This window comes from Neopelma chrysocephalum, unplaced genomic scaffold, assembly GCF_003984885.1.
Source record: "Neopelma chrysocephalum unplaced genomic scaffold, ASM398488v2 Primary Assembly neopelma1_232, whole genome shotgun sequence".
Taxonomy (NCBI): domain Eukaryota; kingdom Metazoa; phylum Chordata; class Aves; order Passeriformes; family Pipridae; genus Neopelma; species Neopelma chrysocephalum.
Window position 1 is genome coordinate 263,556 of NW_020897894.1, and position 25,257 is coordinate 288,812.

At 60.7% G+C, this 25,257-nt stretch overlaps 2 protein-coding genes across 7 annotated transcripts in view; one reads left to right on the forward strand and one right to left on the reverse strand.

The window, feature by feature from the left end:
* The first annotated feature begins 1,078 nt into the window (after nucleotides 1-1,078).
* Nucleotides 1,079-16,913, forward strand: RHOBTB2 (Rho related BTB domain containing 2). 4 transcript variants are annotated; one of them, XM_027703489.1, is made up of 11 exons: nucleotides 1,079-1,165; nucleotides 4,470-4,547; nucleotides 10,811-11,012; nucleotides 11,149-11,252; nucleotides 11,358-11,543; nucleotides 11,633-12,657; nucleotides 13,528-13,646; nucleotides 13,734-13,884; nucleotides 13,978-14,066; nucleotides 14,237-14,342; nucleotides 14,432-16,913. In XM_027703489.1, exons 2-11 carry the CDS (start codon nucleotides 4,489-4,491, stop codon nucleotides 14,668-14,670), a joined length of 2,280 nt encoding a protein of 759 aa, XP_027559290.1. In that variant the 5' UTR covers nucleotides 1,079-1,165; nucleotides 4,470-4,488; the 3' UTR covers nucleotides 14,671-16,913. The 4 variants fall into 4 exon arrangements, with proteins under 4 accessions (XP_027559290.1, XP_027559288.1, XP_027559291.1 ...); XM_027703487.1 differs by lacking the exon at nucleotides 1,079-1,165 and adding an exon at nucleotides 3,902-4,058; XM_027703490.1 differs by lacking the exons at nucleotides 1,079-1,165; nucleotides 4,470-4,547 and adding an exon at nucleotides 5,981-6,124.
* Nucleotides 16,914-17,493: 580 nt separating this feature from the next.
* Nucleotides 17,494-25,257, reverse strand: part of TNFRSF10B (TNF receptor superfamily member 10b) — a 9,195-nt gene continuing 1,431 nt past the window's right edge. Inside the window, exons 2-10 of one of the 3 annotated variants that reach the window (XM_027703515.1) lie at nucleotides 21,545-21,672; nucleotides 20,607-20,740; nucleotides 20,101-20,215; nucleotides 19,933-20,018; nucleotides 19,752-19,835; nucleotides 19,589-19,623; nucleotides 19,042-19,164; nucleotides 18,534-18,615; nucleotides 17,494-18,424 (exon numbers count right to left, since the gene is read on the reverse strand). In XM_027703515.1, the coding sequence (XP_027559316.1) occupies nucleotides 18,114-18,424; nucleotides 18,534-18,615; nucleotides 19,042-19,164; nucleotides 19,589-19,623; nucleotides 19,752-19,835; nucleotides 19,933-20,018; nucleotides 20,101-20,215; nucleotides 20,607-20,740; nucleotides 21,545-21,672 (1,098 nt within the window). In that variant the 3' untranslated portion in view covers nucleotides 17,494-18,113. Of the gene's footprint in view, nucleotides 18,425-18,533; nucleotides 18,616-19,041; nucleotides 19,165-19,588; nucleotides 19,624-19,751; nucleotides 19,836-19,932; nucleotides 20,019-20,100; nucleotides 20,216-20,606; nucleotides 20,741-21,539; nucleotides 21,673-25,257 lie in introns of all 3 variants that reach the window. The other 2 variants (XM_027703516.1, XM_027703514.1) reach the window with 2 other exon arrangements.

The following is a 25,257-nucleotide window of genomic DNA, read 5'->3' on the forward strand; positions in this document are numbered from 1 at the left end:
TCAGGCCGTGGCGCCAGCGAGGACAGAACATACTGGAGGTGTGATCAACCCCCGGTGCCAGCCCCGCGCCGCGGCAGAGGCGCCCGGGGCGCAGCAGCACCTCAATGAGGAGGTGAGGTGAGGCAAGAGCTGGCCCCGTGTGTGCCGAGCAGCACGTTCTCGCTCTTATCAGCTCCATCGGTACCCGCAGCCAGCATTTCTCCGGCCGCTCTCCCGTCCCTCCGAGCGGAGCAGCCGGAACGGAGCTTTTCCAGCGCAAGGGGGTCCTTTAAAGCCCACCAGACACCTGCAGCTCGCCAGCCCGTCAGCTCCCTCCTTTCCCATTGAGTCACCAGCTGTTCCCTCTGATTCACCCCTCTCGGCCACCTCTCCTTTCCGTGGCCCGTGGCCATTTCCCCGGTCCCTTGGTTCCCATTGACTCACTCCCATAAAGCTCACCCTCCCTTTTCCATTCCCATGCTGGTCATCTCTGGTCACCTGGACTCACCCTGAGGAGCCGTGAGGAGCATCCCAGTGCGGGACCCGCAGGCTGGGCAGCTCCAAAAACCCACCTCCAAACCTGTGCAGAAGCACCATTCCCAGGCCCCAAAGCTACAGGGAGCACCCTCTTCCAGGAGCAAAGGATTCCTCCCTATTTCTCACCCTGGTTGGCATCTTCTGCTGTGTTTTCTTCCAGGGACCATGGGAAAAATACCAAACGCTTTGCAGACCTTAGATGCAATCAGTGCCTCAAGCATATTCCTTCACACTTCCCATCCATCCCTCCATCCTGGAACCATCCCACGGGTTCGTTTACTCCAGCTGCAATACAGGAAGCGTTTAGGAACGAGTCTGGAAGGCTTGGGAAGCGCAGGGAAGTGGGATTTTGGGGAGCAGGGGAGGTGCAGGCCCCGGCGCGTGCCGCGAGCCGCCGGCGCACCCAGAGCGGCTCCGAGTGGAAAATTCCTGCCCCCGCTGAGCTCGGATTGTGGTCCGACAGGTTTCAGTCCCAGCCCCTTTATTTGTGTCAGTGCAAAAACTCATCCCTAGGGCATTTGTTTGGATCACATGGGCGAGCATATAAAAATGGGCCCTACCTGTCCGGGCCAGTTAGCACCTGGAAAGGGAAGGCGGCTGCTGGAGCGGAGGGAAGAGCCGCGGGACAGCACAGGGCCCGTGCACACAGGTAACCACGGAGCACATCTACCCCCTGGAGCAGATCTACCCCCAGAGCAGATCTACCCTCTGGAGCAGATCTACTCCCCTCCATTTTTCCCCAGGGATTTGCCAGGGTTGCTCCAGGGATGGCGAGGCTGAGGGTTTCTCCGCCGGGAAGTTGTGGGGTGGGGGTGCAGAGGTGTGTGGGGTTTGGGGGTTGGGAAGTGGGTGGGAACCGGGGTGGTTCATGCACAGGAGAAGCTCTGAGTGTCCCCGGGGCTGTTTCCAGCCCCCAGGGTGACACAGACCCTCCAGCCCCTTGTTCCCTCCTGGCCCCTTTGCTCCCCTCTGAGCTGTCGGGAATCGGGGTGTCCGACCCCCAGAGGCTCCTCGGGGTGTGCTGGTGGCCCTCAGGGTTTAACAAGTGGCCCGTGGGCAGCGAGGTGGGTGCTCACAGGTGACCCCAAGCCATGGGGGCACACAGCTTCCAGCGTGGGACGGATCCACCCTGTTTTCCCCCTGGAACAGCGTGGATCAAACCCGGCTCTCCTTGGCCGCTGCTCGCTGTTCCAATAAGGGGTGTTGATGTCTCCTGGCAGGTTGTCAGGACGTCCCTGCAGCCACCAAAGGCTGGTGTCACCGCCCTCCCTGAGCCTCCTGCCAAGGCAGGGTGACGGGCGGTGCTGCCGCTTCCTCCGGCCGGGAGCCGTTAGGGTAGGAAGTGGTTTTGGGGATTTGGGAGCTGTTTCACAAGCGAGGGAGGGCAGGAGGCACGGCCACCCTCCCGCAGGCCAGGACTTGCAGCTGGGCTCTGTGATGATGAAAGAGGGTGATTTGCCTACTCCAGGGGCTCCTGGCCTGCTCCTGGTGCTGTCTGACATCCCATGTTCCCTCTTTTCTGGCCATTCCTTCCCTCCCTCACCCCAACAGGGGCTCTGGGATCCCCACGAGTTTTCTCCCCCCACCACCCAGCATTGCTTCTTCCCCTTCCTCTGCTCTCCATCCCTTCTTGGAGACAGTTGCTTAGAAACAGACTCCTCGTTCTTTGATGTTTTAATTTTTTTTTTTTAAGTGGGGGAGAACAGTGGGGGTAAAAGGAGATGGCAGGATGGGATGTGCTGGGGAGCAGAGTGGGGAGGAGGGCCCAGGAAGCAGCTGACACTGAGGGAAAGGTCTAAAACAAGCAAACCCAGCATTTCTCCCCCTTTAGGAGATGTGCAGCCCCCCCAGACCCCACCTCACGCTCTGCTGTGGGTGCTGGCCGCACCCAGCCCCAGGAGGGTCCCATTTTCCCCCTTCTCACTGACCAGCAGCGCCCAGGCACCCACCCCCCACCCACAGCAGCTCCCTGGGTGCAATGTGAGAATGAATTCCCTGGGGGGAAGCTGCTTGGAGGGTTATTTTCCTTTCCTGCTGAAGAGCCCAGGCTGGTTGGCAACATCATCCGCCTGTTTTTTTGCGCTGTGCTCTCCATGGCAAGAGAACCAGGAGAAAAGGGAAACAGAGAAGCCACAGGATGCACCGTTATGAGAGGAACTTTCCCCAAATAGAAGCTTTTCACAGCTTTTTCACGAGGCGTCAGCAGCTCTTAATACTGTATGAAACTGTGAATGCTGCATGAGGGCTGGTGGGAGCCTGTCAGTGCTCCAGGCTGCAGCTGCAGCCTCTCCCAGAGTGTGGGGCCGGCCCTGCACCCCAAAACCTGGCTGGGATTTCGGGAAGAGGCAGCTGGAAGAGCAGCCTCAGCTGTGATTCCACCTCAGCAGCGTTTTCTGCACCCATCGGGGTGCTAAATCCAATATATCCCAGCTGGAGGGCGCAGAAATCCTGCACACACGGACCAAGACCTTGGGTTTTGCCCTGACCTGGTTTTTAGCTGCGAAAGATCCGCCTGGAGAGCCCCAAATGTTCATTAGCTCAGCACTGGGGCGAGGGGAGGCTGCGCTTGTGTAATAAGTCGCATTTTACAGGAGTACACGGCTCCTTCTGGGTTTAAATATTTATAAGCTGAGCGCTGAGTCCCTGAAGTTGTGCAGTGGTGTCGATGGCAGGGTGAGCTGTCACCCGAGGAGGATCAGGTGGCTGATTCCAGGGCTGGGAGATGGGATCCAGGTGGGCAGCTGGGCCACAGGATGTGCAGGCAGTGAATTGCCAGAGCACCCCAATCTCCTGGCTCGGGGACAGACCCTTCTGCTCTGTCAGAACAGGGGATGAAAGGTGCAAAAATGTTCTTTTTGCTTGTTTTAGACCTTTCCTTCTGGTATCAGCTGTTCCCTGGGCTCTCCTCCCCAGCCTGCTCCCCACCAGTGTGTTGGCACATCCCAGTGGTGCAGGGTCCTTTTGTCCCCACTGTTCCCCCATCAAGGTTGGGGTTTGCCATTTTTGCAAAGTGCTGGTTGAAGATTTCTCCTTCTTCCTGGCTCCCAGTGGATACCAAGCCCACAAACCCCGTTTTTTTCTGAGCTGGCACCTCCCTGCCCTGCTGCTGCTGGGGCTGGGGAGCCCACAAAGATGCCCCTGGCAGCTGCCCTCAGCGAGGAGATCCCAGGAAGAAAAACTGGAGATTTGGGGTTTTCAGAGCAGCGAAATGGAGGAGTGACCCTTATTGCTCTTCCTGGTGAATCCATGGAAGGACCCAGCGCTGTGGTGTGTCCGTGGAACCCACTTCCCAGCGGGAGCCAGGCGTGTGCTGGCTTTGCCAGGAGCAGAGCCCAGGCTGGACTCTGCTCCAGCCTGACGTGTGCAGGCACTGCTGATCCAGTGACAGGGGAAGGAGGGACAGCCCTGCTGCCCTGCCTGGCTCCAGAGCTCCCAGGAGGGCAAACCAAACATGCTGGAGGGCTCGCTGCTCTGCTGGCCACCCCGGGAGCCAGGCACTGCCCGGGCTGCCTGAGCCCACAGGGAAGGCTCTTAGGCCAAGGGTAAGGTGCTTGGAGCAGGGCTGGGAACTGGGGGACCCCTGGAGCGCCCCGGGGCTGAGGGGAGGTTGTCACTGTGGAACCTGCAGAGCAGGGGCCGGGGCTGTGTGTGCCCCTTGCACAGATCTGGTTATTCAGATCTGTTTGTTCAGACTGCTCTGCACGGCGAAGGGGGTGGCACGAGGAGGGCAGACCTGGCAGCGGGACACAGGGACAGTGGGGAGAGAAGGGACAGCTCTGTCCCCCCACTGGGACACTTCTTGGCCAGCCCAGGTGGCCTGGCAGGACTTGCCTTCCCAAAGGCTCCCTGTCCCCAAGGTCACGGGGTGACACCGTGAGAGGGACGGGGTGGCTTTGGGATCTGAGTCCGTGTTTGGGGCGTTTTTACAGAGCCCTTCTGCCCTGTTCCTTCAGAGTCTGCCAAGAGAAAGAGATGGAAAGCCAAGGGAAAGGCAGCCCCGCCGGGAAGATGACTGCCATGGCTCGCAGCCTGTAAGTACCCTCCTCCCCCGAGCTGCCTCCTCCAGCCTCCCCGTTCCATTCCAGCACTTTTCCTCCAGCCACTTTCTCCAGGGGACTTTGCTCTTTGCTCCCCTCTGACACACTTCACTGTGATGCCTCTTTCTGTGGAAAACTCGCAGCAGAGCTTAGGGCAGAGCCAGGCACGATCCTGGTGGGGGAGCTTTGGGAATGTGTGGTCTGGGGCTGCTGGAGCGTGTCGGGGTGTCTCCCCACTCCAAACCCCCTTTTGCCAGCGAGGGGTGCGTTGCCTTGGTCTGTCTCAGCCCTTCAGGCCTTTGCAAGGTGAATAACACTGAGCTGAGCTCGAGTTGGGGGTCAGGGAGGGGGTCCCTGGTGAGGGCAGGGCCGGGAAAGCTCCAGCGATCGCAGAGCATTTTCTGGCTGCTCCAAGGAGCAAACGGGTTTGGATTCCTGCATCCTGACCCTCAGCAAGGCTGGGCAGGGCCCTGGCAGCACCTGTGAGGGGTGGAAACGCCCCTGGCATTAAACTAGAGAGTCATAAAGTTTACTGGGGAGGGCACGGCTGGAGCAATGTCCGCTCATGTCTCAGGGACCTGGGGAGCTTCTTCATTCCTGGCTGGGGAGCAGGACATGGGGGCAGGAGGGCGCTGTGGGGTGAAAAGGGGGGCTTGGTGCCAGCGGTGTGAGCTCCCCGGGGTGACCCCCAGCGCTCAGCCCTCGGGTTTGGAGCTCTTTGCCTGGGAGGGAGGGTGATTACGGAGCTGGACAGATGGGAGTCCCTGGGGACGACTGCAAGAGGCTTAAATCAGAGAGAGAGAGATGGGAGCAGGGAGAAAACGGCCTTTTAATCACAGCCCTGCCAGAGACAGCAGTGCTGAGGGAGGGGAGATCCCACCTGGCAGCTGTGCCATGCCATGCCATGCCATGCCATGCCGTGGGCTTGCTTGATGCAGCAAGTCAGCTGAGACTCGTGTTTCTCCTCCCACGGAGCAGGGGGGCTGTGAGCAGCATCCACGTGCTCCACAGATGCTCCCCAGCCCCTTCCCCTGCCTGGTGCCCTCCCCGGTGCCTCCAGCCACCGGCTCTCTCTTCCCGGGAAAAGGGGCCGCCGCTTCGAGCTGCGCAGCTCGGAGCGTTTCGACTGCGAGTGACAATTGTGCTTTTGTTTTGCGTGGCCGGGAGGGGGGCAGGCGGCGATTTGGCTGCCCTGAAAGCTGCCGGGAACCCTTTCTGCCACAATTAAGCACCTGCTACAAAGAGAGCAAATAAGCCAAATCATGCGGCTGGCAAACAAGCTCTACGTGTTCCTTCCCCCGTGACCCACTCCAAGAAGCAGAGAGAGAGAGCTCCGGGCTGCGGCTCTGGCTGCTCGCAGCTCCCGTTGCAGGGGAGGGGGGGGATTAAATAGCTCTGCGTGGAGCCAAAAAAGCTCCTCCGCCCGCTCGCGGTTCCCGGCGTGGGCACGGAGGCAGCGCCGCGAAGCTGCCGGTGCCCGGCTCAAAAGCCTAAAAGGGCTTCTCCCTCCCTAAATTAGCGGCTCCATCTCCTTCTGCTATGGAGAGGCAGATCCCCGTCCTGCGCGTTAGGTGAGGCGGGGGGCGCTGGCCGGGCTGGGGAGGGGGGGAAAGGTGCGAGGTGCGAGGGCAGCGCTGCGCTTTGACTCCCGCTTTGACGCGGCGTTGCATCAGTGCCGGGGCGGCCGGGCCGGCTGAGCCGAGCCGGGAAGGAAGGGCTCAGGCCGCTCCTGGGGCTGGGGGGGGGGCCGAGCCCAGCCCGGCTCAGCGGAGCGGAGAAGGCAGGCGAAAGGCTTCGGGAGAGGATGGCGAGGATCACATGATGCGGATATTACGGGGTCAGAGCAGCGGGGCCGGAGCGAGCGGCGCTTTCCCGGCAGCCGCGCTGCGAAGATGACTCGGAGTTTTTTTTTTAATGCCCTGCGGGGTTCAGATTTAGGGAGGAGGGGGGTGCCCCCAGGGTGAGGAGGGGGCTGCAATAAGCGCTGCGGAGTAGGATAAAAAGGCAGGAGTGCAGCGTGTGGCCTGTGCTTGGAGGGCGCGGATGGATGGAGCGGCTTTGCTCCCCCCTCCCACCCCGGGAGAACCGGGTTTTGGGGGTGCTCTGAGGGGTTTTCAGGGGTCTCCTCTGGCGCAGCCCCACCCTCCGCCGGGCTCTTGGCCTGGGAGCACCACCAGGACCACACATGGCCCGGCTGGGAGCTGGCAGCCCTGTGCCCCCCCCCCGGAAAAGGGGGGGGGGGGGGCAGGAGGGGGTGCACCCCTTCCCCAGATCGGGGGGTGAGGGGAGGGAAGGATGCAGAGGAAGGGTGGAGGGGAGATGCAGGGGGGGATGAGGGTGTCACAACCCCCCCCGCCCCGTATGGATGTCGCAGATGATGGAGGGAAAGGTGGGAGGGGTAAGGGCACTGTGGGGGTCTCATGCAAGGTGGGGGGGGAGAGAAATCCATGCAGTGCGGGACTGGGGGGCAGGATTGGAGGCCAGGACAGAGGGTTAGGAGCAGGATGGCGGTCCCATGGAAGTCAGGATTTGGGGGAGGCACGACGGAGGCCCCTGCGAGGGAGGGTAGGGCAGGATGGGGGTCCCATGGAAGTCAGGATTTGGGGGTGTGGGGCATGACAGAACCCCCTGCCGAGGGACGGTAGGGCAGGATGGGGGTCCCATGGAAGTCAGGATTTGGGGGTGTGGGGAATGACAGAACCCCCTGCCGAGGGACGGTAGGGCAGGATGGGGGTCCTAAGCGCGGCAGGACGCGCCCGCACCCCCCAGGACACCCCCCCCAATGCCTCTCTCAGCCAATGGGCGGTGTCGGGAGGGGGGGTCTGGGGCGGGGCTCCGGCGCGGCCGCTTGTTTTTTGTGAATGAAAGGCGGGGCGGCCGCGACTGCAGCGCGCAGGGCAGCGCGCAGCGCTCCGCGCAGCAGGGCCGGGATCGGCGCAGGGGGGATCCGCGCAGCGCAGCGGGCCGCGGATGCGGAAATCGGGGCGGCCCAGCCGCCGCCATGGGCCCCCGCGCCCCCGGCCCTGAGCCGCGCAGCGCGGCCCCGAGCCGTGCCCAGCCGAGCCGCGCAACCTGCGCCATGGCCGTGTCCGGAGGGGCGAGCCCGGCCCCGGCCCCTGGGAGCCGCCGCTTCGTCTGTGTTGGTGTAAGTACCGGGGAGGGGGGGGGAAAACCCACGCCGAGCGCTTCCGCCCCGCGTCCCCCGCTCCGCCTCCGCGCATCCTGCCCGGCCCGGCCCGGTGCGGGCGCGGGGGGCAGCGAGGGCCCGGCCGCTTCGCCCTGCACCCGCCGCCGCTTGGCAGTGCCCCGCACCCCCGGTCCGGGCTCTCCGTGCACCTCCGAGACCCCTTGAGATGCCCCGCGCTCGCTGCCGGTGCTTCCCGTCCCCCTTGCGATGCCCCGTTCCCGATGCTCTCCAGCCCCCTCGCGATGCTCCGCACCCCCGATCGGGGTGCTCCGAGCACCCCTGAGCCCCCTTGCAATGCTCCACACCCCCGGCCTAGGTCCTCCTCAATCTCCTTTCAATGCCCCGCACCCCCGATCTGGCTGCTCCGAGCACCCCTGAGGCCCCTTGCAATGCCCCGCACCCCCGATCCGGGTGCTCCGAGCACCCCTGAGCCCCCTCGCAATCCCCCGCACCCCCCGCCTGGCTCCTCCTCAGCCCCCTTGCAATGCCCCGCACCCGCGGTCCGGCTGCTCCCCCGTCCCTTTCCGAAGCCCCGCACCCCGTTCCCGGCTCTCCCCGACCCCTTTGCAATGCCCCGCACCCCTTCCCGCTGCTCCCCGGCCCCTTCCACGGCCCCGCGCCCCCACTCCCGGTGCCCCCCGCCCTCCGCATCCCCCGGCCCCGGCCGTGCGGCAGCCCCGCTCGGGGCCCCGCTCCCGCACCGCCTCCCGCCGCGGCCTCCACAGCCCCGGCTGCCTCCGGGCCCCGTTTCTCCCGCGCCCCGCGGCTGCCGGGGGGTTCACGGGAGGTGCCGCGTTATTTTTGAGCGTCGCTGCCGTTTTGGGGCAGGTCCCCCCCCGTGTTTGGGGGGTTCTTTTGCCCTGGCGAGGTGCGGGATGGAGGATTTTTAGCCGGGGAGTTGCTAAGCGACGGCTCCCGGGGTGATGGTGCAGTTGCCTTGGCAACCGCGGGCTGGGAGCCTGGAAGGAGCAATTTTGGGGTTCTCCTTGGGGGAGGGTGGGTGTGAATTGGGTGCCTGTGGTTTGGGTGGGGGGCTGCGGTGGGCAGGCAGAGCAGGACTGGGGGGCTGCTGGCCAGAGCAGCCCTGCTCCCCAGGGAAGAGCTTTTCCTTCGGGGGGATCTCCGATGTCTTGGCATCTCAGGTTATTTCTTGCTCTCCGGAGGGTTTCGGAGCTGTCCTTGGAAGAGAGGGGATGGTGGGGAACGTGGGGAGGGGGTGCAGCTGAAATGGCCCCTGTGAAAGCCTCAGCCCCTCCTGGGGTGGTTTGGTGGGTGGGGGGCTGTGAGCCCTCTCCGTGGGGCCAACAGAGCTCCCAGATGTGTTTGTGCTTTCCTGAGAACCCACATTTTGTGCCCATTGCTGTCCCACCATCCCCCTCCTCATCGCAGGCACTGATCCCGTTAGGATTTAGCCCCTAATTCCCGTGGGGCACCAGACTTTCCCAGCAGGCTCCCAAGTCCCCAGTGCTCGGCTGGGGGTGGGCCGAGCTCCCCATCCGAACTGCCAACCGCAGCTGTCATTCCATGTGCCTTCCCCCACCATCCAAATGAGCTCAGCCGACTTGGGAGCACGGCTGGGCCTAAAAATAACCACAGCGAAGCTCCCTGAGCGCTGACAACCCCCCCACACCCTGGAGATCTCCTGGATCTCCTGGTCCTGCAGAGCAAAGCTGATCCCCGGGAGCAGCAGGGGACTGGGAGCAGCAGTGGAGGGCGATGTGTGAGATGGAGACGGATTTTGAGGGGCTCCCAGGGAAGGGGACCACCTGCCCTGGTTCCTTTCCGCATGCAGAGCCTAAGGAGGCTGCTGTTTCTGGTTTCCAATGCCCTCCGGGATGCATTCCCTGCATCCCAGAGGATGGAGGGGGACGTGGAATGCAGTGACAACTAATCAGAGAAGTTTTGCCCGGGGACCAGCGCTGGCAACCCAAAGCAACCTGGATTTGTGCCACCTGCCTTTACCTGCACCTGCCCACGGGGCTCGTGGCTCGATCCCGCGCCGTGCCCAGCCCTCCCCCGCGCCGCTGGTGTGTCCAGGTGTGCCCGGGAGGGAGGGAGGAGGTGCACACGGAGGGAGGTGCTAACATTGGGAAGTCCTTGCCGGGCTCGGGAGCTGCGGCCCCGGTCCCGCGTGCAGGGCTCGGTTGCCACGGTTACCGGGTATTTTCGCTCACTGCGCTGGTGGTTTATTATAGAAGCTCAGGAGGCTGGTGCCAGGAGGGAGCGACAAGGGGGAAGAGATCTGCGGCTTCGGGAAGTTCAGAGCGATTGGGATGTGGGGCTTTTTCAGTCCGTCTCCCCCTTCCCTCGACCTCCTCGCCGCTTTTCCCCCTGGAAATCGCGTCAAACCCTGCTGTGATGAGTTAATCCTGCCTGGTTTGGACTCTGAGGTGTGGACAGGCAAAAGATGATACACCTGGGTACACCTGGGTGCTTCACACCATCGTCCCTCTCGGGGAGTGTCGGGGTCACACGTGCTCCTGGGAGACTGGTGATGCTGGGAGCCTTCCCAATCCCGGTGGCTGCTGAGCCTCTGGGAAACATGAGAAGTTTCTTCTCTGCTGTTCTTAGCTGGGAGCAAATATCTGCTCTGGGAACGGGGTGTGGAAAGCAGGGCAGGTCGTTGTGCTCCCCCGAGACTGGCAGGGGAGAGACTGGCAGTGCCCGTGCGTGCACTCGCTCGGGTGGATCTGGAAGCTTCTCCTGCGAACGCTGGAGAAGGAGAAAAGGGAAAAGGAGGGAGGGAGTTAAAAAAAAAAAAAAAAGAAGGCTCATCTCACATGAACAAGCATGAGCCGGAGAGCGGGAGGGAGGAGGGCGGAATCAAGCGCAGGGCATGTGTCTGACGGCACAGCAACGCACGCTGCCACGAGAACATGAAATTTTAAAGGGGACAGGCGGGGAGCGTGAGCCAGGGAGGGCTGGGCAGCTGCTGCAGAGCTTCTCTGGGCTGTGAGGGAGCGAGAGCATCCCTCTGTCCCCCTCTGGCATCCTGACCCGTCTGCAGAGAGCCCTCCCGGCTCGCCCTGGGTGTATCGGCCAACCCAGCCCCTCCCCGTTCCCCCTGCAGGTCCCAATTAATGGATTCTGACATGGATTATGAGAGGCCAAACGTAGAAACTATCAAGTGCGTCGTGGTCGGGGACAACGCGGTGGGCAAGACCCGACTCATCTGCGCCCGCGCCTGCAACGCCACGCTGACCCAGTACCAGCTCCTCGCCACCCACGTGCCCACGGTGTGGGCCATCGACCAGTACCGCGTCTGCCAGGAGGTGAGGGCCGCTCACGGATGCCCCCTGGGAACCCCGAGGAGGTGGAGCTGCGTCCTCCCCGCCGGGGAGGTGGGAGTCGCTCCTCTGTGCCCCGCTCGAGGACTCGGGAGCTGGACGGTGTCTCTTGTTCCCGCAGGTGCTGGAGCGCTCCCGGGACGTGGTAGACGATGTCAGCGTGTCCTTGCGGCTCTGGGATACCTTTGGTGACCACCACAAGGACAGGCGCTTTGCCTACGGCAGGTAGGGAGGGGGCAGAGCCTCGTGCTCCCACTGGGGCGGGGAGGGAGGGAGGGAGGGCAGAGCCGAGGCGCCCAGAGCCGGACCTTGACCCCGCTCCCCTCGCAGGTCCGACGTCGTGGTTCTGTGCTTCTCCATCGCCAACCCCAACTCCCTGCACCACGTGAAGACCATGTGGTACCCGGAGATCAAGCACTTCTGCCCCCGCGCGCCCGTCATCCTGGTGGGCTGCCAGCTCGACCTGCGCTACGCCGACCTGGAGGCCGTCAACCGGGCGCGGCGGCCCTTGGCCAGGTGGGACCCCCGGGGCCCTGGAGGTGTCCTTGCCTGCCCGACGCCGTCCCCCTTGCCTGAAGGATTCGTTATCTCCCCTCTCTTTTCAGGCCGATCAAACCTAACGAGATCCTGCCCCCGGAGAAGGGGAGGGAGGTCGCCAAGGAGCTGGGGATCCCCTACTACGAGACGAGCGTGGTGGCCCAGTTTGGCGTCAAGGACGTCTTTGACAACGCCATCCGCGCCGCCCTCATCTCCCGCCGCCACCTGCAGTTCTGGAAGTCCCACCTCCGCAACGTGCAGAGGCCCCTTCTCCAAGCCCCCTTCCTGCCCCCCAAGCCCCCTCCGCCCATCATCATCGTCCCGGACCCCCCTTCCAACAACGAGGAGCGTCCAGCCCACCTCTTAGAGGACCCCCTGTGCGCGGACGTCATCCTGGTGCTGCAAGAGAAGATCAAAATCTACGCACACAAGATCTACCTCTCCACCTCCTCCTCCAAGTTCTACGACCTGTTCCTCATGGACCTGAGCGAGGAGGACCAGCAGGGCGCCGCGGGGCACGGCTTCGGGGTGGCCGTCACGGCGGCCGCCGAGCGGATGCTGCACCAGGAGGAGAGGCACCACGGGCGGGATTTCCTCCTCAGGGCCGCCAGCTTCGATATCTGCGAGAGCACCGAGGAGGCCGGATCCGGCCAGCGCAAACCGTGCCTTAGAGCCTCCACCAGTGACGGGATCCTGCGGGGCAACCGCTACGAGAACGGGGAGCGCGGGCTGCGGCGGGGCAGGAACCTCTCCTCGTGGAGCCGGGCTTTCACCAGCATCCAGGAGGAGATGGCCGAAGACCCGCTGACCTACAAGTCCAAGCTGATGGTGGTGGTGAAGATGGACGCTTCCATCCAGCCGGGTCCCTTCCGGGCCGTGCTGAAGTACCTGTACACGGGGGAGCTGGATGAGAACGAGCGGGACCTCATGCACATCGCTCACATCGCCGAGCTGCTGGAGGTCTTCGACCTCCGGATGATGGTGGCCAACATCCTCAACAACGAGGCGTTCATGAACCAGGAGATCACCAAAGCCTTCCACGTCCGGAGGACCAACCGGGTGAAGGAATGCCTGGCCAAGGGGACTTTCTCGGGTATGACTCCAGGGGCCCGGGAGCAGCCCCCCTGTTCCCTGGGAGGGGGGGTCTGAAGGGTGGATGGGGGACTCCTGGGTTTAGTCATGCCACGGGTCAGCAGGTGTTCGCTCACCTTCCCTGGGGTTTCTGGTCACACTTTGCTTTTCTGGGATTTTTATTGCTGCTTTTTTTCCCGGAGAAAGTGAGTGTAAGGGCCCTTCCCCAGGGTTTCCTGCTCCCCAGCCCGTCCAGCAGCTCCGTTTATTTACGGAAGGGCAGCAAAGGCGACTTCCTTCCCTCCCAGCTTGGATTTTTCACAGGGTCATCTGATTTATCGGGAGTGAGTGCCCTTAGTAGGATTTCCCCAGCTTTCCACTGAGCACCACGAGCCACCAGCACGAGGTGACATCCCAGGGGGATGTGAATGTCCCAGCCTCCCTCTGGCTGGATTTGTTTCATGAAGATGGATCCTGATGTGGCCAAGCTGTCGCTGTGAGGGGACAGATGTGTCCTGGCCCATGGCACACCCCTGGGAGAAGCCGTGGAGAGCAGAGTAGGGGGGGCAGGAGATCCCCAGCGTCCTTCCCAGTTCTCCAAGGACTCAAACTTGGGCGAGACATTTGCTTCCTTAGTTTGCCCTTTGCTTTCAAATGTGTTGTGGAATGACCTGGGAAAATCCCTCGGAATACCCAGAGCACTGCTGAGGCCCTTCCCTGAGCTCCTCTGAGCCGGGGGGGATGCTGGAAAAAAAGATAAAGATTTTTAAAGGAAAAATATAGCAAATGCCAGACTCTGTCCCCTTCCTGGTGCGAGATACTTTGTGGCAGGGGGTGGCTGAGCCCCAGGGGATGGAGGCAGTCCCGGTAGCATCCCTCTGCTTGTCCCCAGATGTCACCTTCGTGCTGGATGACGGTGCTATCAGTGCCCACAAGCCCCTGCTCATCTCCAGCTGCGACTGGATGGCTGCGATGTTCGGTGGCCCCTTCGTGGAGAGCTCCACCAACGAGGTGAGGATGAGGAGGGGTCCCAGGGCTGTCCCGGGAGAGGGGTGGGCACGGCCACGAGGTGACAACTCGTGTGTGTGTGTCCCACAGGTGGCACTTCCTCACACCAGCAAGAGCTGCATGCGGGCGGTGCTGGAGTACCTGTACACGGGGCAGTTCAGCTCCAGCCCCGACCTGGACGACATGAAGCTCATCATCCTCGCCAACCGCCTCTGCCTGCCGCACCTGGTGGCTCTCACAGGTGAGCCCCAGGGGGCTGCAGCAGGGCTGTCCCCAAGCTGGGTGGGTGTCCCCCCACCCCGACCTCCCGGTGACCCCCCGTGTCCCCCCACAGAGCAGTACACGGTCACCGGCTTGATGGAGGCGGCCCAGATGATGGTGGACATCGATGGGGACGTGCTCGTGTTCCTGGAGCTGGCTCAGGTAGGGCAGGGAGGCACAAGGTGCTGGGTGGTGACACTCAGAGGGGTCTGGCAGCTCCGGGGGCTGGGAGAGGGGACAAGCAGGTCTTGGGTGTCCATGGAGGAATAGGGTGAATCCCTCCTGCTGGTCCATGCCCAGGGGGCTCTGACGTGGGGCTCCATCCCTTGCAGTTCCACTGCGCCTACCAGCTCGCCGACTGGTGCCTCCATCACATCTGCACCAACTACAACAACGTCTGCCGCAAGTTCCCCCGGGACATGAAGGCCATGTCGGGAGGTGAGTGGGAGCCAGGGTGGGATGACAGAGGGGGTCCTGCTGGTCCTGGCACTGCCCTCACCCCCCCTCTCTCCCCTGTCTCCCTGCAGAGAACCAGGAGTACTTCGAGAAGCACCGCTGGCCGCCGGTGTGGTACCTGAAGGAGGAGGATCACTACCAGCGGGCGAAGAAGGAGCGGGAGAAGGAAGACTACCTCCACCTCAAACGGCAGCCCAAGAGGCGGTGGCTCTTCTGGAACGCCTCCTCCTCCCCTTCTTCCTCTCCTTCATCGTCAGCAGCCACAGCCTCCTCTTCGTCCTCCTCCTCCTCCTCCTCGGCTGTGGTTTGAAGGCCCGTCCTTGCCCTGGCTCCAGCATCCCTGGGAGGAGACGGGGAGGAGGAGGAGGAGGAGGAGGAAGCAGGGGGTGACCTGCCCCAGCGCCAGGCGTGCAGCGGACGCCACGGGCCGAAGCCCCAGAGGAGATGGTGGCCACGGGGGTCTGTCCCTGTGGTGGGGGGGCTCAGGGCCAGCCCCTGGTGCTCCTGGAGCCCTGCTCTCCCCACGCCGCGGTGCCAGCGCTGCAGGACTGGCAGAGCCCGAGCAGCAGGAGAAACTCATGTTTACAGGAGCACGAGGGCTGTGTTGTGGTTTCATTTTGGATTTTTTTTTTTTGTATGTTTGTTTGTTTGGAACATCAGCAGCATGAGGAAGAAGAAGAAGAAGAAACGCATCCCGCTTCCACTTTGATTTGTAACCAGAAGCTGTGGGATATGGTTTGTGTGTCTGATGGCACCAGGAGCCACTGTGGGGGTCCTGCCACCCCCTTTGACTCACAGCAGGGTCAGGCACAGTGCAGGGGACCCTGGTCCCCAAATGCCTCCAGGCACTGCAGCATATTCCCCTGCCAGTGGGGTCTGTCCCTAATTCAGGGCGTGGAGGGGACCGGAGTCCTCTCCTCCCCATTCTTAACTTTTTGTTTAAAAAAGAAAACTTAAAGCAAAAAAACCCAACCCGATCCCAAACCCACTCCCCCAACCTGCCACACCAGAAACCAACCCCAGGCCCTTGGCTTGGGCTTTTAGCCTGGAAGGCTCCATTGTAATAAATGGTATTTTCAAAGCCCAGCGTGGTCCCTGTGTGTTTGGGAGGGAGCGCCTGGACACAGCACATCCTTGTGCCCTGCTTGGGGGGACACCATCACCCCCCTTCCAGCGCTCCCGGGATGGACAGGGACAGGGAAGCACTGCAGGATCCATCCATCCATCCATCAAAACCCCTTGTGCAAGGAGAGGTGGCTTTCCCATCAGACTAACTCTGCATGTCCCAACCTGTGTCCCTGCAGGTCCACAGCCCCAGGGCTCTGCAGGGCTGCCAGGCAGGCCAGGAAGGACCCAAACCTCCGCTCGCCCTCCCCAGCTGGGATGGGGAAGAGCCCATCCCTGGCAGAGGCTGCAGCTGGAGGGAGCACATAGGGATGCTCCCGGTGCATCCCCTCCCACTCCACCTTGCTCCTCTTCCCAGCTGGCTTCGCAGAGCACCTTGGAGCCTCTCATTCCACATGGATGCAGGAGCGAGGTGGCAGCTCCAGCGAGCTCACTCTGGGTGTTCTCCCCCTCTGCAGCCCCAGCGAGCAGGTAGGACCACGAGTTTCTTTCCCTTTCCTCTGCGGGCGCTGCCCGGTCCCGTGTGCCTCCCCCAGGCCAGGCCCCGAGCCCCCGTGTCCCAGCCCTCCATCCTGCACGTGCCTGGCTCTGCAGGAGCTCCCTGCCCAGGTTTGCATGCTCGGGAGGCACAAGGGGGGACAGGACCTTTTGGTCCTGGTAGGGCCCCCCAGAGCTCCTGCTTTTCGCACCCGCCCCAGCGCTACCGATAAAACCCAACTGCAGTGCGGGGGCTGGTGGGCAGCCCCAGGGGCTTTTTGGGGGCCAGCAGAGCCCCCTCTTCTCACTTAAGCACTGCATGGATTTGCCACACAGCTACTGCAGCACACAGAGCCCTGGCTGGGTGGAGCCGGAGCAGCTCTGGCCCCGGGTCAGCGTCGCGTGGTTCCCCCTTGGCCCCGGGGTCCCACCCCTGCTCGAGGGACAGATTTCACCCTCCTTGTTCTTGCAGGGAGCAAAGAGCACAGGACTCATGGTGTAGGGGTAAAGGCAGAGGCCAGGTTGGCTGCTGAGGGCTTTTTCCCCCGGCAGAAGCATCGCTGGTGGGGACCGTTCCCGGTGGGATGCACGAATTCCATGGGCTGGGTCCTTGGCACCACACGGAGCAGCTGCTGAGCATCTGGTCCAGCTCCTTTGGTGCCCACTGAAACCCTGGCAGAGCACGGGGTGGGGGTGGGGGGGAATAAAACCAGACGAGAAATCAGGAGGATTTTTTTTTTTTTTAAAAAGTTAATTCTTCCTTCATAAAGAGAAATGTAAAAACTGGAAAATAAAGCAAACTGGCTGGGCCAGAGCTCTGTATAAAACACACTCAATCATGCATACCAAAATACCAATATTTTTATATTAACTTTTAAGTTAACGTATGTAAACAGTTGCTAAATAAATACATAAATACACAACTCCTGCTTGCGTCCACGTGGTTTTTTCGGTGGTACCGAGTGGAGGAGAGGTGGTGGGAGCAGGAAGGGCAAGCCCTGAGCTGCTCCTAACACAGTGGGGAAGGTCCTGGTGGACTGGGCTGTAGTGGGGTGGCGGCTCAAGTAATCCAGTAGTTTTTCCAGCTAAGTTGTCCCTGAGCTATGCGTGAGAGGGAAAGTGTTTGAGAAGCAACCCGTGCAGTTGGGGGATGGATGGCAGGTACCCGTGGTCACTCTCAGACCTTCAGTGCATTCACCTTTCCACGCTGGCTGGAGACACAGGGACTGCAAAGCCACCCCACAGGCAAGGGAACGGAACTAAACTGTCATCAGCAGGTCCAGGGAGGTAATTTTTCCCCTCTACTCAGCTCTGGTGAGACCCCACCTGCAGCTCTGGGGCCTCCAACATCACAAGGACGTGGAGCTGCTGGAGTGAGTCCAGAGGAGGCCACAGAGATGCTCCGAGGGCTGGAGCCCCTCTGCTCTGGAGCCAGGCTGGGAGAGCTGGGGGGGTTCACCTGGAGAAGAGAAGGATCCAGGGAGACCTGAGAGCCCCTTCCAGGGCCTAAAGGGGCTCCATGAGAGCTGGAGAGGGACTTTGGACAAGAGCCTGGAGTGACAGGACGTGGGAATGGCTTCAAACTGAAGGAGGGTCAAATTAGACTGGATATTAGGAAGAACCTTTTTCAAGTGAGGACGTGGTTAAACACTGGCAGAAGTTGCCCAGAAAGGTGGTGGTTGCCCCATCCCTAGAAACATTCAAGGTCAAGGCTAGACAGGGCTTGGAGCTACCTGGTCTAGTGGAAGATGTCCCTTCTCGTGGCAGGGGGGTTGGACTAGATGATCCCTGCACTGTCCCTTTTCTTAAGCAACCCCAGTGATCATAGTGCAAAAGTAAATCGTTCCCACTCTCCCCTCAAAGTCCACTTTCAAGCTGGAACAGCAAGCAGAACCAATAGCATAACATAACTGAAAGTAAAACCCAACTTAGCACAAAACTTAGCAGCAACTAACCAGTGAATGACCAAGTGAAACCAAGAAAGCACTTGGCATTCGTAAGGAAGCACCAACATGGAGCCTGCAGCTGCAACAGCTACAAAAATAGCACCACGAAGTCCGTACTTCACTCCTGGTTGAGCTGAGCTCTGCAACAGCAGAGATATAAACAGCTAAAATTCATGTGTCCTAGGAGGTAGCTCGCAGCTTTAGGTCACGGAACGGAGGCGCAGGACCCGCCTTGCTCTTCATCTCCTTCGTGTTTAAATAATCCCCTCCTGATCAGTTTGGAGGAGATGTCGTCTGCATACCCACGGAGATTGAGCTGGTCCAGGGTCTCCAGCAGCGTGTTCACAGAGGCCTTGGACCCTTCTGTCTCCAGCCACTTGTTGAGCATTTCATAGAAGGCGTCGTCCTGTGACCCCTTATCGGGCAGATCGTTCTCCCGAATATTGAGGCTTCGGCCGAATTTCTTCCAGTAGTTGGAGTTGATTTCAGCAAAGATGTAAAAAGTGCTTCGCAGCGCTGGAGGAGGAAGGGGAAAGCTCAGAGAACAGGGCAGAGCACGGGCAGCTGGGACAGAAACCTCACCCCCTCTGCCCCCCCAGCACATCCGTTGGGCCCCAGCACTTACCCTGAATGGGATCTTTCCCTGCCTGTGGAACCAGATCCCTCCTGGGCCTCGGCCTGGGAGAAGGTGTGTCCTGCAGCATCACCTGGAATGGCAATGTCTATAGCACACCAAGCCCTGGCACAAACACTGTCCCTGAGCCCCCCAGTGCGGGGACTGGAGACCCCTCTCCCTCTCTCCAGGGGCTGATAGGGCAGGACACCACCCTCCACCCCCAGCACATCATGGATTCCTAGCTCTGGGATGGCAGCAGGCCACGAGCAGGGAGAGCTGCCTCGTGGGTCCCAGCCAGGGAGAGAAGAGCTGTTTGCTCAGCAGCATTAAACCCACAGAGGACTCCGGCAGTCGACTGCAGCGAGCAGGATTTGCAGTCCTGAGCCCAGAACAAGGACAGGAGACCCCTCTCCACCTCCCTGCAGATACCATGGTCCAGCCCTGGAGTCCCCCCAAGCTGATGAGCCTGGGGAAGGCAGAGGGAAGCATCAGAGCTTGGGCAGAGGTCCCTCTGTACCTCTGACTCCCCGGCCTCGGGGGGTGGTGGATCCCGGGAACGCTGCTCGTTGAGGTTGTTGTCCTGTGTCCCCACGTTCCCCCTCCTGTACCAGCTCAGCTTTTGCATCAGGTTGCTTGCATCCTGTGGCAGGAGAGAAGCACAAACCGTGTCGGGTTGTCCCGGCTCCCAGTGGCCCCGCAGGGATGCCGATGGCAGCATCCCCCCCTGGCGTGGGCTCAAGGGCATGGCTCGCTTGCTTATCCCGAGCTTGAAGGAACTCTGGCACAGCACAGCCCTCCCTTCACCCTGGGGTCTCCACTGGGCACCCTGGGTGTGCCAACACCTCTGCCAGGGGAAGGGCTTATGGCACTGTGAGGGGGCTGCAAGCACACAGGGACCCTCCTCTGCTTGGCCCCTCACCACATCCCAGCAGGGGTGATACTCACCCCCCTGCTCCTCCAGCCTCCCCAGGAGCTGCAGGGCAAGTGGGGAGCAGAGGGCACGGGGGACCTCACCCCAGCCCCACAAACAGAGCCACCACTCCGCTGCCATCCCAGCAGCTCACCTTCAAACTGTAGGACGTCAGCTTTTTCCCCTTCCCTGGAAGATGGAAACAGTGCTGTGACCCCTCTTTGCCCAGGCAGGTCCCTCTTCCCACCCAGCCCACGCCACTGCAGAGCCCCTGGCCCAGGCGAGTGCTCTGGGGGTCCCCTGCACCCGGTGCTCACCTGGGGAACAGCAGCAGTACTTACAGACGAGGAGCCCAAGCACGAACAGGATCAGGATCACCAGCAGGATGATAATCCAGAGGTCTAAAGGACAAAAACCAGGGGTGTGGGAGCTGCTCCCCGTCCCCTGGGCAGCAGCTCCCACCTCCATCCCTCAGCCCACCTTCCCTCCCCAACTCACAGTTGAAGCCGGTGCCCTCGGCAGGACCACACTGGAGATCACTGTAAGGAGTGCAGGGAGACAGCACCACCTGGCCCTCGGGACACCTGGGAAGGGGGGAGACAGGGCGGGATCAGCAGCTGGAGCCGAGCTGCCGGCACGGACCCCCCCCCGTGACCCCCAACTCACCGGGCCTGGCACTTGTGGCACATCTCGCAGGGGAGCTTCGGGTCGCAGAAGGTGCCCTCCTTGCAGGCACACTCCGTGTTCCTGGTGGCCTGGCAGGGACTCAGCTCCACCTGATCTGTGGGCGACAGGAGACACGGCTCTGTGTGGGTTCCTCCCTGTTGTTAATGACCCCGAGCGTGTCCCAAGCCCCGGGAAGACCAAGTCACTCCCTGCTGTTGAGGTTTCAGCCTCTCCCTTTCCTGCCCCACACCTGCCCACACCAAGGGAAAAGCAGTGCCCGGATCAAGCTCCACCAGCAGCCTCCAGTGCCAGCGGGAGCCTCGTCCTCCTGGTCCTTGTGGAGGTCTTGTATCCAAGCTTGGCACAGAGGACGCTGCCCTGGCCACAGAGGCAGGTCTGGCACAAGCTGCTACACCAGCTCCAGACCCAGCCTGCTCCCAGCCACCCTCTGGGGACACTGCAGGTGACAATCAGCCAGCACTGCCCCATTCCCCACCAGCTCGTACCTTCCCTGCACTTCAGACATTCATGGCAGGAGTGGAAGACATTCAGGTACTCCATGAATTCCTCGGCCTTGCAGGGCAAACACTTGCTGGAGCCATTTTCTTCGTCACAGGACTTTGCAAGGTGGGTGCCTGCAAGAGGAAGGGCAGCTCTGAGCACACAGGACAGGGAGGAGATGTCTGTGCAGAGAGGGGGGTGATTTGCCAGCTGGGTGGCCAAGAAAGCCAATGGGCTGTATCAAAACCAGTGTGACCAGCAGGAGCAGGGCAGGCAGGGATTGTCCCCCTGTGGTGGCACTGCTGGGGCACCTCGAGGGCTGTGCCCAGTTCTGGCCTTCTCATGGTGAGACATCGAGGGGCTGGAGCGTGTCCAGGGAAGGGAATGGAGCTGGGAAGGGGCTGGAGCAGCTGAGGGAGCTGGGGGGGCTCAGCCTGGGGAAAAGGAGGCTCAGGGGGGACCTTCTGGCTCTGCAACCCCCTGACAGGAGGGGGGAGCTGCCAGGGAACAAGGGACAGGAGGAGAGGGAACGGCCTCAAGCTGTGCCAGGGGAGGCTCAGGTTGGATATCAGGAGGGATTTCTTCATGGAAAGGGTTATTAAATGTTGGAATGGGCTGCACAGGGAGGTGGTGGAGGTGCCCAAGGAAGGACTGGCCGTGGCACTCAGTGCTCTGGGCTGGGTGATAAGGTGGGGATGGGGCACAGGTTGGATTTGATGGTCCAGCCTGGATGATTCTGTGATTCTGTCACTGCACTGCCAGCCAAGTTCAGAGGCAAACGAGGAATCAACAAAAGGAAAACATTCCAATAATGAGTCCTTAGATCCATGACAGTGGAGCAGGGGGGAGCTGCCCCTCACAAAGAGCAAGGCCCTGCTGGCTCTGCCAACAGGAGCACAACAAGGCTGCACATGGGGGGATCACTGAGACCATCCTACCTGGGGGACACGGCTGGCAGTGGAGACCTTTTTCTCTCACATAGTACAAATCTGTCCCTCCCATGCTTGGGTCCGAGGGATCCAACTGGTCTCTTCTACTCAGTGCTGCTGCATCAGTTCCAAAAGCAGCTCTCTGTGAAAAAATACAGAACAACCTGGGTTAGAAACCACCCCAAGTCCACGGGGCAGGGGAAGAAAGAGAAGGGTCAGAGCTGCTGTGCCCAAGGACAGCTCAGAGCCACCGGGACCAGCGACCAGATGTGCCCTCCATGCAGGCAAAGGGCACCTCCCCTGCACCAGGGAGGTATTTCCTTGGCACAGCGTTTGCAGGGGGATTCCCCCGTGCCAGGTTATCAGCAGGGCAAAGACTCCCTAACGCTTCCTCAGGATAACATCAGACCCCTTTTCCTTCCCCAATTTCTGCGCGCACCAACAGCCCCGAATTGAAGGGAAGGGCAGGGAGGAGGAACAGGTTTGTGGGAGGAAACCAGCCCCGTGTCAAGGCTGGTACATGGCTCCTGTGCCAACAAGACTGCTCGAGGCTCCCAGGGGACAGCAGGGCCTCGTGTTTCTGCAATTTTATCCCTGTTATCCCGCTGCGGATCAGGAACACAACAGCCACGTTTCCGCCGGCTCTGCCCACCCTTTCTGCCGGCTCAGCTCTTCCTGCCCTGGCTGGGTCACTCCAGCTGCAGGAGGACAACCCCTGGTTGGAACAGCCACTCAGCCCCTCAGCGTTTGGGAGGCCTTTAGGGTACCCCAATGTTCCCACTGTGCCCTAATCCTAACCCAAGGGGGATGCCCTTGGCCTCTCAGCCAGCACAGAGCTGCTCCATGGGTATCCCGGGGTATGAACCTGCCCCTGCTCCAGCCTTCACCCCTCCACCACTGGTAGGGAATGAGGTATCACAACAGTGACAGCCTGGAAGAGGCACTTTTCCCTTCCCCTCTGAAACAGGGAGCACAAAATCTGCCTCTTGAAGCAAATATTTCTCCGGTGAGTCAGAAGTTGCCTGGAAAGGCAGAACAATAGAGACGCCAGCCAGTCCTGTCCTGTCCTGTTCCCTCATCACCAGCCCCCACAGCAACAGCTCAGCACAGCTCTGATCACCCACCTCCACCCCGGACACTTCCCACCTTTGGATGAGGAGAAAGGTGAGTGCCAAGACCAGTCTCAGGTGGTCACAGGGCTGCAGAGGGTGATGCAGACCCACAAACAGCAGCCCTGAAACCAGCCCAGCCACGGGGAGCACAGAGCTCCAGCAGCACCATGGCACAGAGCCCTCGAGCCCCAGCCAGCCTGGGAACTCCCTCCATGTCCAACGGATCAAATCCACATCCCTCCAACAGCTTCTGGCTCTGTGTCATAGCTACAGGGGCCAGGACCAGTTTATCACTGTGTGGGTATAACCAAAAGTGTGTGTTCTACACCCTGTCTGTCATTTCTGATGGATTGATGACAACTTGCAGCAGGGCCAGGGCACACCTGGCACCTCAGGCTACAAGCTGGGTGTTAAAGAACTCTGCCAGGACTGTTTCCTTGTCTTCACACTAATGATTCTGTTGTGATAACTCCCCTCCAGGGAGGCATCAGCACCTTCACCCCCAGCCTGAGAGGGCATCTCTGCCACACTGGACTGGCACAACAGGCAGCTGCAACACCCAGACCACCGAAGATTCCCAAAATATCCCATGGTTTAAAGAGTTAAATCACCCACTGTGGAACTCCCCACCCTGGGGGAGGTACTGGACATCCCCACCTGAACTTGGGCAGATATAATCTTGGGGTTTGGGGACTTCTGGCCCCAGAAGTCCAACAGGACTGCCACTCCTGACCAGACTGTGATCCTTACTCCAACAGCACTGCGACCACCACCTGGACCAACAGGTTTTCCTTTGCTTTTTCTGTGCACCCAGGGGGGCCATGTGGTGCTCAGCACAGGGGTTGGCAAACCCTGTTGTGTTCTTGTCCCAGGGTGCTGGGTTATACATTTGTCTTTGGGGCTTAAAACCAGTTTTTCTCTGTATCACTGTATTTATTGTAATCTTTTCAGTAAATTGCAGCTCTTGACTTGTGATCTCTCTTGAATTAGGTTCATTTCTCCCGCTGGTTTACTTTTCAGCCAGCACACTCTGCTTCTCCTTTCTCCAGCTGGGAGGCTTTGCAAGTTTGTAAAGTGCTTTTTTTCCCCCAGTTGAGGAGCTCCAGCCACGAGCAGCTCTCAGGGCTTCACCTGCTCTGGTGGGTGGAAGTGAAGGGACAACCTGTCCCACTTCCACGCTGTCTCTACGGGGAAAAAAAACATCTTTTCTTCCCCCCTCCAACTCTGCCGGGCTGTGAGGGTGGTCACAGCAACAAGACAGTGTCATCTGCTGTCTGGAAAGCCCCCTTGGACACGGGATTTCATTCCTTTACATGTAACAGTAACAAGTGCACGATAAGGTTATCAGCCCCCAGCACCTTGCTGCCCTGACCAACCCATCGGGGAGAAACCAGCCTTGGGCAAGACATGACAGAATTCAGGAGAATTCAGTTTTCACCCACAGTAAACAACCCAAGGAAACCACGTTGCCTCGAGGAGGAGGAATCACCAAGCACAGGAATCCTCAATACCCCCACCAGCCCCTTCTGCATGATCAAGTCTGGAGAAAATGCACTGGGAAGCATCAAGCTTTGAACTTTCCCTTCTCCCACCCCTCATCTTTCTCCTGAAGTGATCCCAGGAAGGAGCTGGAGCCTGCAGCAGAGGAGAGACCCCCCCAGCTGAAGTCCTGACCACCACTGAACATTCACAAATCATTAAAGTACAACCCCTGAGGGCAGCAAGAGAGGCACAGGGACAAAAGAGGTGCCAGCCACGAGACACGCCTGCTCCGAGGGCACAGGTTTGAACGAATGAACGCAGGGATTTTCCCCCGCGCTTCCCGCAATGGAACGCGAGCTCCCGGGAACACACGCCGAGATCCACCCGCTCATCCCTCCTGGACAGCCCGTGGCCAGGGTCCAGCATGATGCAACAAAGGCCACATGGCCACAGTGTCGTAGGATCACCCCTCCCGACCAGCTCCCCTCCCCTTTTATTAAAAAAACGGGATAAAAATTAAAAACCCCAGGCTCTTAAGAGTGGGCCCTTAGCTGATGGGTTTAGTGAGGCCTGACTTTATGCAGCCAATCTGAATAAACTCTGATAAACAATACAGGGAAGGAACTGGATGATCAGCTGATTCTCTTTAAAAACCTGTTTCGGGCAGCGCTGCTGTCAGTGGGAATAATTCCAGGGCGGGAGCAGCTCCCACGTGCCCGCTGGGCTCCCTCATTGCAGGGGGACTACAGGCCAGCCCCGGGATAAAACTCAGGACAGGATCCCCCTGACTCCCAAGTGAGAACAGAATTCAGGTATTTCAACAGCAGCAACGCCCAATCCATACATGGGGAAATTCGATATGCGCAAACGGGATTTTCCATCCTAAAAAACAGCAGTGCCGAGGGTTTGGACATCACTTGGCAAGTTGGAAGAGGCAGCATTCCTGCCCGGGGCAGCCCAGAGCCGCCCGCACCCTGCGAGGAAAAATATCGCGGAATCCCGACAGCGAACGGCAAACAATGCTCGGGAGCGCAGGGGTGGAAATCCCCTCTCCTCCCGCTCCGCAGCCACCGGTCAATCCTCCCGCCACTCGGAGCCCACGTGCCCTCCGTGCCCGCTGCCCCGCACGGCTG